Source organism: Tarenaya hassleriana, unplaced genomic scaffold (genome assembly GCF_000463585.1).
Source record: "Tarenaya hassleriana unplaced genomic scaffold, ASM46358v1 Cleome130, whole genome shotgun sequence".
Classification (NCBI taxonomy): domain Eukaryota; kingdom Viridiplantae; phylum Streptophyta; class Magnoliopsida; order Brassicales; family Cleomaceae; genus Tarenaya; species Tarenaya hassleriana.
The window spans coordinates 233,964-246,120 of NW_010963496.1; the positions used below are offsets into that span (position 1 = coordinate 233,964).

Sequence of the window (12,157 nt, forward strand, 5' to 3'; positions counted from 1 at the left end):
AGCTGACTGTTCCCCATTTTCTTCCGATCACCACTATCCCTCTCTGTTGCGGTGGAGGAGTTTACTCGCACGCTACTCGGATATACGTATACATACACATATATAGAGAGAGAGGGATGTATATACAGCTGCTGTTACGTTGTGTTTCCTTTTTTTTTTCTATTTTTTGGAGAAAAAAAAAGTAATATCTAGAATTCCTAATTTGAATCGAATTGAAGACTGTGACGACGATGGCAAATAAGGTTTGACCAAAACTTCTTATATTCATCCATTTTTCTCCGCAGCATGAGAGATGGGGGTTGCTGTGCATGCATACATGCATGATATGTCCATACGAATATGTTAAATTACATAAATACCCCTGCGCAGCGTTTTCTCCCGGGTCCTGGAGTGGACGTTTCCGTCAATTATTACATTTCTCGGGACTCATGTTGAGATGGAAACACATGACATATCATCGCGAATTTTCTCTCTCTCTCTATCTCTCTAATAATTTGATACTTTGTCATTATTTGATAAAATTATATGGTATTTTTCTTTTACAAAATTGTCGTTTGATTCTTTAAATGAATCATTTTCCAAGGTGAAAAGCTGGTTTTTTGCTCTGTTATCAATAATTCACATTAACATTACAAAAATATACATTACTTTCTTTTTTTATGGCACAAGTTTTGCGTATGATCTGTCTCTTGGTATAATCTATGGTAAGCATATTCTGCCCAAAAAAATATATCTTTATATAATTTCAACTTGCAGAAAATGGAAAAGCTTATAGAAGTAAGAGATCTCCTTTGATTTGGAATTTATATTTTTGTTGCAATGTATGTGTACGAGCAAAGGTTGTAAAATAACAGGTTGAAAGTTATAAAAATACGACCCATTAAAAATGGATCTTTATGCATTTAGATTTTTTCTTTTCCAACGTGAATAAAAATCGCAACATATCTGTTATGAGGATATTCTTTGTACAAGTTCAACAGATTCTATCATTTTAATTATCCTGTTTACAAGTCCACCAGAATCTATTATTTATAAATTATTTTTTTCCTTTCGAATCTGGAAAAAGTTTACAAGATTTTTGCTGCTTAAAGATCCTTTCTATTAAAAAGATACCCTAATAAATTAACAAATGGCTGAAAATCAAATGTAAGTAAACCGTTTTATCTATTCGGAAAGAAATGTAAAAAAAAACACGGAAAAATTGTCACACAAATCTTACGCGAGCAAAATTGGTGACGGGTAACACTTTTGTCGTCGAAATGGTCACATAATAATAATAAAAAAACGTAACCAAGGCATTATAAATTAATGACGATTGGTTACTAAAGGAGCACTATCCAAAATACCATCTTTTTACTAAAACTAATTTTATACATACTCTCTTCCAGATGTGACCATATGATCAGAATAACTATATGGTCATATGATTGTTACATTGGTCATAACGTTAAATTTATGGTGATCACACCAAATCACCATGATCACCTCTTATATATCACACTAATTATTTGGGGAATCATCATAAATTTAATGTTGTGACCAATGTGATCACTATATGACTATACAGTTATTCTGGTCACATTAGAAAGAGGGTATGTGTAGAAATAGTTTTAGCAAAATGAGGATATTTTGGATATTTTGCCTTTACGAAACGTATAAAAGTATTGCCAAACAATAACGTTACTATTTTTTTTATATAATAACAATGATCACAAGAACGTTACCAAACATTATACCATTTCAATTAGTGATGAAATCTCGTCGCTAATTCGTAACAAATTAGTGTTACCAAAATAGATAACGAAAAAAACGCGAGCAAAAGCATGACTAATGCAGTCTAATAGTTCTAGATCTCTTTCTCCCCAACCACATCTAAATCTTATACTAAAACATAAAAAAAAAAAATCACATGAGTATAAAACAACTTATATTACTCACAAACACGTGCGTATTCGCAACACAGTGATCTCTTCCATCCTAATATTACTTTTATCTAAGCACGTTTAACTGTAGAGCTTTGATGAGATCTACTGCAGTAATTGGTATTAGTGTTCCAAGGTGTACGGACGAGGGGTTTTAATCCTAATAACCCACTTGGGTCGCAGCAATTTCAGGGTACACCACCGAAAAAAAAAAAAAATTTGCGACCTTATTACGACTAATATATAACTAATATACAACTAAAATAAGAGTAGTTTATTAGTCGTAATAAGTTGTATATTAGTTATATATTAGTCGTAATAAGGTCGCAAATTTTTTTTTTTTTTCGGTGGTGTACACTGAAATTGCTGCGACCCAAGTGGGTTATTTGAGTAATATTCCCTACGGACGATGGAGTTTGGTCTAGAGATCGTCATTAAGCATCTTTACAGAATATTTTCTTTCGGACTATTACACGTGGATTTATCAAGAAGAAAGTATTGAGGGTTTCAAGTAACCGAACATTAAAAACCCGTTCAAGTGTTTCCTCTCTAGTCTCTAACACAGTGAGATGGGAAAAACTGGGCCTGGCCCAACAGCCCACATAGGATAATAGTGAGGGGCTGAACAATAACAATCCAGCAAAAACATTTAATCACATTGCAATATATATATATATATATATATATATATGTATATGTATATGTGGGAATACTCTTTTTAATATTTAAATAAATGAAAAAAGGACATACAAAACATTAAAAAAAAAACAAAACCAGTATCGATTAAGCTAAGCTTTTGTTCAAGATTTGAGGCAACAAGTGAGGGAATTAGACAAGAGATCTATCAAATCATTATAACAGCTGAAAGCTAAGTCTTCATTAACAAAGTTGTAAGCCGTCTTTACTTGCTTCTCACTTCTCTTACCTATTTTTATTTTTATTTTTTTTTAAATTTAAAATCCCCCCACATAACCGATGTTTAATTATCCCAACCATTATATATTTTTATTTATTGAAGTCATTTATAATTGATGAAAAATTGGGATCTGAACGAATATTGTATTATATATATATATATATATATATATATATATATTTAACATTTACATCAAGGTTTCGCTAATTTAGAGAATACAGTGCTTTTAAACCTTTACTCTTCTTCTTTTTTTTTTTTTTTGTTAAATACCTTTACTCTTCTTCTTCTTTCGACCAACAAACCTTAATTGTCAAGTGGAATCCCTCACGACGATATCTTTAAGATCTTATTGTAATAACTTAATTGTAGATTATCTTCTCTATGGGGATAAATAATAATATATATCCGTCTAAAAATGGATACCTCCAAAAATCTTTTAAACTAAAACTCTAATTAATCGAAATTAAAACGGAAATAACAAAAAATAAAATAAAAATAAAATATTTTGAAGAAACGAACTCCATCACAACCAAAACCAAAGAGAAGTTTTTTCAAACCATAAAATTTTGAAAAAATTAATCAAATCAAAACTAAATATATAAAATCCTAAAATAAAAACAAATTTACAAATTGTATACAATGTTAGATTAGACCTAACATGATTTGTTTCTATAAAAAAAATTTAGTATTTTTTATAGTGCCATATAGAGTGAATCAAACAATACTAAACTATAAATTGTAAACGCAACATAATCAAATCAACAAATGGTCACATTTAAAACAAATTAAGAATTTATTATAACATAATCAAATTTATCAAATCTAAAAAAATCGCATTCGCAAAAAGTAAAACGGAAAAACTAACAAGTTCTATTCATGAAAGAAGGAATGTTAATGGCGGTATAAGTTTCTTGTATCTTTATATCTTTGATTTTGTTAACAGTACTAATAAACGAAAATTTTAAATGTAAAAAAACAATGGTAATTCTATTAAAATATATTAACTCATAAACAATGATGGAAAACTAATGTCTTAACTTTTAAAGTCAAATAAATTTCTCAATTTATAAAAAAAGTGTCACTATAAATTTTTAACTAAGATAAATTATCGACTAATATTGATCGTTAAGTAACATCCTATGTGACGTTTCATATCACGTGTCACATCATATTTCATTACTAGTAAACAATTTTTGAAATTTTAAAAACCATGCTAGGCTTTCAGTCTAGATTCACTAATCTGAACCGTTTTAATAAAATCCCAAGCATCACCATTAGGTTTATTGTGGTTTTTGAAATATTGAAAATTGTTATGTGGTAATGAAATATGGCATGGCATGTGACATAGAATGCCATGTTTGATACCAGTTTACGATCAATATTGGCCAACATTTTATTGGATACCGTTTGGGTGACATAGCTATAAATTAACGATACTTCATCTTATTATAAATTGACTAATTTATTTTACTCTAAAAATGAATAGTTTTAATGAGACTTACCATAATTATTTTATATAAAAAATTTGAAAAATGGGAAAGATGATAAAATAGAAAATGAGTAAAATAGGTTAGACGTATTTGTCAGTATTTAGAAATAATATTGTAATTTTGCAAAATTAGTTTTTTTAACACATTTGGTCAGGAATAAATTAGGATACAACAAAAACAAATAGAGAAGAAAATAAAAGTGGCAGGAAGTGTATGAACATCGACTCCGCGATTGGCGATGGGATTGAGACAAGTGACTTCACCAAACCCTTCTTCTTTTGCCAACTTTCACTTGTCCTGTCCTCCCTTTCATTTTTAATTTAATAAAATTGGTCAAATGTTTATTATTATTATTATTATTATCATCGTCGTATAGAAAAATTGATAACTCTTTCTTTTGCCAAATTATCTATATATGATGACATAATAACATATATATATATATATATATATATATATATATATATATAGTTTTTTTATTAGAATACCCTATTGAGCGATTGACACATGTGTACATCGATGAGATCATACGACTACATGGAGTTCCGAGCGAGATCATATCCGACCGAGATGCTCGATTTACATCTCGCCTATGGAAGACAATACATGGAGCATTGGGTACGAAGTTGAAGATGAGTACAACGTATCACCCCCAGACAGATGGTCAATCGGATCGAACCATCCAAACTCTAGAGGACATGCTCCTAGCATGTGTACTAGAGTGGGGAGTTCCATGGGACCAATACTTGACGTTGTGCGAGTTTGCGTACAACAACAGTCATCATGCGAGCATTGGGGTGTCACCGTATGAAGCATTATATAGAAGACCGTGCAAGACACCGCTATGTTGGACCGAGATAGGAGAACGTAGAGTTTTCGGACCTGAGATCGTCGAAGAGACAACGGAGGTGATTCGGATTCGCGCTAACCTGAAGACTGCTCAAGATCGGCAGAAATCTTATGCAGATCAAAGGAGGCGGGACTTTACTCTGGAAGTGGGAGACCAAGCATTCCTCCGAGTTAAGGCAATGCGAGGACATGCGAGGTTTAGACAAGGCGGAAAACTGAAGCCGAGATACATCGATCCTTACCCGGTGATCGCAAAGGTGGGAGCGGTGGCGTACCGTCTTAGACTACCATCAGAGTTGGGCAACATTCACGACGTATTTCACATATCAAGGTTGCGGAAGTATGTGGCTGACCCTTCCCACGTGATACAACCACAGGAATTGGAGTTCACTAGTGCTATGCGTTTCCGGGATGAGCCACTGCAGATCGTGGATCGGCAAGGAGGTGCCACTCGTCAAGGTGGTATAGTGAAGCCAAGGGGTCCCGATATGACATGGGAATCCGAGACAGAGATGCGTAATACCTACCCTCAGTTGTTTGTTTAGGAGAATGTAACAGTGCGAATATAAGATACACTATTGTAATGAACTGTTGTGGAATGCAAGGAAGTTGTGACACCCGAATCCCGCATCCCGTGAACAGGATATGCCACATGGACGAAAACCAATAAAACATAATAAAACCAAAAGTACGGAAATTTAAAATCGTTTTTAAATACAAACACGCAGCGGAATAAAATCATCACACGTTCCTCGAAAACAACACTTGTCCAAACACACAATTAAACACAACCGATTCCACGCAAAACCTTGTTCCACAAACCAAAACGTACAAAATAGGATTATTTATCCGTACATAATGATGTCTTCACAAAGTCGTCGCCGTCCACAGTGCGCTACTCGTGCTCCTCGGGATCTGAAAAATTCAACAACGGAGGGCTAAGCAAAATGCTTAGTGAGCAGCTCGGGTTGAGCTCGGAGAGTCCATTCTCATGGAGAACGGTGCCAACTAATCTCTCAATACAAGAATTTCCTTTTTTATCCATTTAACTTTTTCTCATTAATCCTTTTTAATACATTAACATTATTCCATACATTTTTGATACCTGATAGTACTGACTGAAGTCGTCCACCGGCACTATCAGGTACCATTCCTCTCGGTATCATCTAGTACAGACTCAATTCGTCAACCGGTACTAGACTTTACCCTGCTTCTCTATAATAGTACTGACTCCACTTCGTCAACCGGTACTATTATAGAGACGACCACTCAGATTCACCAGTACTGACTCCATGCCGTCAACCGGTACTGGCTTCACTACACATTTCCTTAACGGTACTGACTCCACTTCGTCGATCGACACCGTTACGGAAACGTCCACCCAACTACACCGGTACTGACTCCACATCGTCAACCGGTACTGGTATTACATTTCGGTAATAGTACTGACTCCAAGTTCGTCAACCGGTACTATTACCGAAACCACACATCCTCCAGTGCTGACTCCAAGTTTGTCAACCGACACTAGTTCCATATCTACACATCCCCGTACTAGTACTGACTCACGTCGTCGACCGGTACTAAGTACGAGTTCCATTACTCATTCAATCACATGCTTTATCATAATTATATATAACCATTTATATCCATATTACCCTTTCCGAGTTTTCCTCTAGATTTATCCTTCGTTTTCACTTCGGTTTGCGGATTAATACCTTTCTTTATGCGCACTTCTACCTTTTTCATATTCGTTCGACATACTCGTTTAATCCTGGTTCGTTTGATTACCATTTAACATCGTATTACAGTTTAATCCATTTGAATCAATGGTCGGGGTTGCAGCCAGCCATTTTGGGATTTGTCACTATTCATTTGCTTGGACCGGTCGGTCTAGGGACAGACCGTCCGGTCTAGGCATTTAAATCGTTTAACTCCAATTTTTACCCCTAGACCGATCGGTCTAGGAATAGACCGGTTGGTCTAGGTCATTTTCAGACCGATTCCTAATCCGTGACCTAGACCGGTCGGTCCAGTCCTAGACCGATCGGTCTAGGACCATATGGACCGAACAGTCCAGATCTCTCCAGTCCGCTCGTTCTGTCCGTGGACCAGACCAATCGGTCCAGTCACTGGACCGGTCGGTCTGGGACCTGGACTTCGTCTTCTCCGCGAGGTTCATCCCGATTTCCGCCATTTTTGCCCAGATTTAGATCCGATTTCAGTCCTAATTGTTACCCACTCAATATATATCATTCCTAGGTCCTTAACTCTTGTAGAAACACTAGTCTACACCATAAATCATGAAAATAGAATCTCACAAACACAATCCAAACCACTCACCTCGGATTTCTGTAAGGTGAGATTTTGTCCGAGCTCGTGTGCGTTCTTCGGGCTGTCTCTGGTCGTGAAATCTTCCAGGCCCTCCTAGAGGTGTCCCTCTTTGTTTTCCCAAACTGGTTTCGCCTCAAATCTCGCTGAATCTCTCCCTTTCTTCTCTTTCTGGCTCTGTAGGTTTTGCTCGAAAAATGGCTGAGGAGGAGTTTTGGGGACGCATTTAGAGGCTCGTGGGTGAGCTAGAGGACGAGGGGACGTCGCTGGCAGTGAGCTGGTGTCTCCCACACGTAGCTCGTGGGCGGGGACGGCAGGTGGGGCACCGCAGGGTCGTCAAAAGTCATGACAAAAGATGTTGCAGACAGCCTGGTGCTGTCGTCCGCCTAGATTGGTCGGTCTAGCCCCGGACCGTCCGGTCTGGCTCTTGAACGTGCAGACCGATCGGTCTGCTCTCTGGACCGGTCGGTCTTGGCCAAATTTTCGTCTTTTTCTCTGTTTCTCGCTGGACCGGTCGGTCTACCTATGGACCGATCGGTCTAGCCCATTTTTTTTTCGTTTTTCCGACGTTTTCGACGCGTTTTAGTCCCGTTGATCCCTTGGTTCGATTTTTATGCCAATCATCTTATATTTTAGACTTGTTTTACCCTATTCTGTTCCCGAATTTAATTTAAATAATTTATTCGGGAATCAGGGTATTACAGAAGTGTTTTCGTTACACTAAATAGATCAAAATTCGGGGACGAATTCATTTTAAGGGGGAATGGTTTGTAATACCCCGAAATCTGATTTCAATATTTAATTATTTTCAAAGATAATAATTAAATAGTCGGGATATGTAATTGGTTTAAATATAAGATATAACATCGGATAAAAAAGACACAAAAATAAATCAGACTGGTCAGCCTGGAAAGTCGGACATAATGGTCTAAAGTGACGGAGAATCGATTCGATCGAGTAAAAGAAACTCGTGCGAATTTGGTCAAATTTGGTTGAATTATTAATTCAACCGAAATATATGAAACGATGTGGAAACTCGGTCGAAGTTATAAATTGGTAAAGCGGTGAATAGTAATCATGAATAGTTCAATGAATAGTATCAGTGAATAGTAACCGTGAATAGTGTTGATGAATAGTGTCAATGAATAGTACCGTGAATAGTAATCGAGCAAAAATCCCACATCGAAAATTCTACCCATTTTCAAGGATTTGGAACTCTATATAAGGGGAGTTTGGTCCAAGACTTCAACATACCAAGTCCTAAGTCCTATAGGGGATCTAGAGAGCTTTATAAGAAGTCTAATACGACCATAAGCTCTCGGGAACCTCTCCGGACTAGCGATAAATTTTTAGGCCTTATCAGGCCATCCAATTGTTGGATCTACTCGCGGTGTAGATACCGTAGAGGGCGTTGCCTTTTGTGGCATCTTCTAGAGGTGCAGGTTCAGTCTCGCCGTTTAAGATTAGTATCTCTTTTCGAGTTTAGTGTTTTCCTGTAGGATTAATAAATTATGAATTTATCTTTCTGTTGCATAGTCCTAGAACTAGGATAGTGCTATGGTGGAAACCGTAGCATTAAGCCTAGGAAAACCAAACGACAATCTCTCAATTCAGTCGATTTTGGACAGAGAGAGAGTAGAAGAGAAAGAGAGGGGGAAGAGAGTAATCAACGTGCGTGGAGTTTTGAGACACACAAGACCAAGAACCGACGTACAAAATCTGACCAAAACATAGTGAGTGGTTTTGAGTTGAGTTTGTGAGATTCATTTCTCATGTTTAATGGTGTAGATTAGTATTTCTGCAAAGATTTAGAACCTACTGATGTTTAGTAATAAATGAGTAGCAATTGGCGTAGAAAACAGATAAAAATCTGGACATAAAAAATAATGATTTAAGAACACACCCCTTGAACTGACCGATCCGGTGAACAAATCGACCGGTCCAGGCATAGAAATGAAACTTACCAAAGTACTTATCTAGATCGGACGATTTGACAACAGATTGTGCCGGTTTAGTAACAAAAATCGGATAATTCGACCCAAATGATTCTAGAACATAAAGACCCATAAACCAAGGTTCCGGTCGGACCGGTTCAACTAAATGGAATGACTCAATTGAGACTTAATAAAAGAAGTTATAATAAAAATAAATCAAAAGAAAGGAAATTCATAAGTTAATACGGGAAACAAGAGAATTTATGAGATTAAGAATGAAAATCAAACCGAAGAGAGTGTGAAAACTAAATTACTGAGAGAAAACCGAACTTGAATAAAAAGGAAAAACATGTATGTATGTGTTTGTACAATGGACAAACCTCATACCTGGTGCCGGTTGACGAAGTGGAGTCAGCATTAGGATGAGGGGGACGAAATATCTAGTATCGGTTGATGAATTGAGTCAGTACTAGTGCATTGTGCAAAATATGGATGGTTGCTATACCAATACTGATGGACGAATTGAGTCAATACTGGTTTGTGTGGACGCTTCTGTAATAGTACTGGTTGACGGCGTGGAGTCAGTATTATTACAAAAGTGTAACATCAGTACCGGTTGACGGCGTGGAGTCAGTACTGATGTTTGAGTGGACGTCTCTGTTCTAGTACTGGTAGACGAATTGAGCCAGTGCTATCACAGAGAATCGGGTCGAACCTAGTACCGGTAGACGATGTGGAGTCAGTACTGGGTAAGACAAGGGGACATACGATGGTACCAGTAGACGAATTGAGTCAGTACTATCGTACATCAGTGATGCATGAATCAACCCTATGACGGTGGTCATAGGGTATAATTGTAATGAATAATTAAATCGGAATAATGTGTGAATTGATTAAATATAAAATGAAAATTCTTGTATAGAAATATTAGTTGGCATCATTTTCCATGAGAACGGGATTTCCGGGCTCAATCCGAGCCATTCACTAAGCTTTATGCTTAGCCCTCCATTGTTGAATCTTTTTCAGATCTCGAGGAGCACGAGTAACAACACAATCGACGACTACCGAGGCTACACTACATGTGCGGAGTTTAAAACTATAGTTTGGATAGGGGATACTGATCCCATCATTACGTTGTTTTGATTTCGGTTCCAATTTCGGATATGAAATACTTTCGAATGTTTGTATTAATGTTTTTTCGCTGCGTGTATTGATATTTTAAAATGTTTTAAAAATCCCGTATTTTATGTTATATATGAGTTTTGTGATCTATCCACGTGTCGCATCCTGATTATGGGATTCAAGATTCGGGCGTCACAACTTTTGGTATCAGAACCGGTACTCTCCCTGTACGGTGTGATTCGAGGACGAACTAGGCGAAAGCTGGTGGGCCTGTGACAACCCAGAGTACCGTAGAAGGGCGGAGAGTGATCGTCGATGCAGAGACACGGACAATGGGCGGCTCCTGATGAGCTTCTAGGTAGGGGGTACATGGATGAATCGGATGCACTAGAATGAGATTGTCGAAGAGACAACGGAGGTGATTCGGACTAGAGATTGTCGAAGAGACAACGGAGGTGATTCGAAAGATTCGAGCTAACCTGAAGACCGCGCAAGATCGGCATAAATCTTATGCGGATCAGAGGAGGCGGGACTTTACTCTGGAAGTGGGTGACCGAGCCTTCCTCCTAGTTCAGGCGATGCGAGGACATGCGAGGTTTGGACAAGGTGGAAAACTGAACCCGAGATACATCAGTCATTACCCGGTAATCGCGAAGGTAGGAGCTGTGGCGTACCGTCTTGGACTACCATCAGAGTTGGACAACGTTCACGACGTATTCCACATATCAATGATACGAAAATATGTGGTAGACCCTTCCTACATGATACAACCACAAGAATTGGAGTTCACTAGTGCTATGCGTTTCCGGGACGAGCCACTGCAGATCGTGGATCAGAAGATCAAAAAGGTGCGAACCAAGGAGGTGCCACTCGTCAAGGTGGTATGGCGAAGCCAAGGGGTCTCCGATATGACATGGGAACCTGAGGCAGAGATGCTGTGACACCCGTAACCCGTGTACAGTATACGGGTTGTGCCACATGGACAATAGTAATAAAAATAATAATAATGCGGAAGCAAAAATACGAAATCCAAAAACATTTTAAATAAACCAGAGTAAGCAGCGGAAAATACAACAGGCGATCAGTATCGCAAACTGACACATGTCCGAATAGTGATAATTTAGCCGTACAAAATGCGGGAAACACAAGTCTCGTAACCCAAAATGTAAATCCCGTACATGATGCTGCCTCTCTCAAGTCGTCGTCTGCCGGATGCGCTAGGCGTAATCCTCGTGATCTGAAAAATGTAAACCACGAGGGCTAAGCACAACTGCTTAGTGAGTAGCCCGGGTTGAACCCAGAACTCCCGTTCCCAACGAGAACGGTACAGTCGACATTTCCATAAGAAAACACATGCAACAAGTAAAAACACGGTAAGCACGCAAATAGCAATCACAATCACGCCCGTATGGAGTCCACCATAGGGCTTAGCCGTATACCCTGGTCAAGTCCATGACCAGGGGCGAATCCACGCCCGTCACCCGCGTGACGTTGGCCATCGCATCACATGCGATCGTGCGCGTCTCCTGCGCCCGTCACTCTCGTGACTACCGATGTCAAGTCCATGACACAACGGAAATATAATCATATCCCTGT

At 38.1% G+C, this 12,157-nt stretch overlaps 2 protein-coding genes across 2 annotated transcripts in view; one reads left to right on the top strand and one right to left on the bottom strand.

Moving 5' to 3' along the window:
• The window catches only part of LOC104807902 (lysine histidine transporter 2-like), a 7,285-nt gene extending 3,055 nt beyond the window's left edge, over positions 1-4,230 (bottom strand). The window contains exon 1 of the mRNA XM_010533343.1: positions 4,204-4,230. Coding sequence (XP_010531645.1) covers positions 4,204-4,230 — 27 coding nt within the window. The remainder of the gene's footprint in view (positions 1-4,203) is intronic.
• Positions 4,231-11,139: 6,909 nt separating this feature from the next.
• Positions 11,140-11,502, top strand: LOC109116461. The gene has a single exon (XM_019201900.1). It carries the CDS (start codon positions 11,140-11,142, stop codon positions 11,500-11,502), a length of 363 nt encoding a protein of 120 aa, XP_019057445.1.
• The last annotated feature ends 655 nt before the right edge of the window (positions 11,503-12,157 follow it).

Bases quoted from the DNA above. Each gene is read 5' to 3' on its own strand.
- LOC109116461 (XM_019201900.1), top strand. From the start codon at position 11,140: ATGCGAGGACATGCGAGGTTTGGACAAGGTGGAAAACTGAACCCGAGA.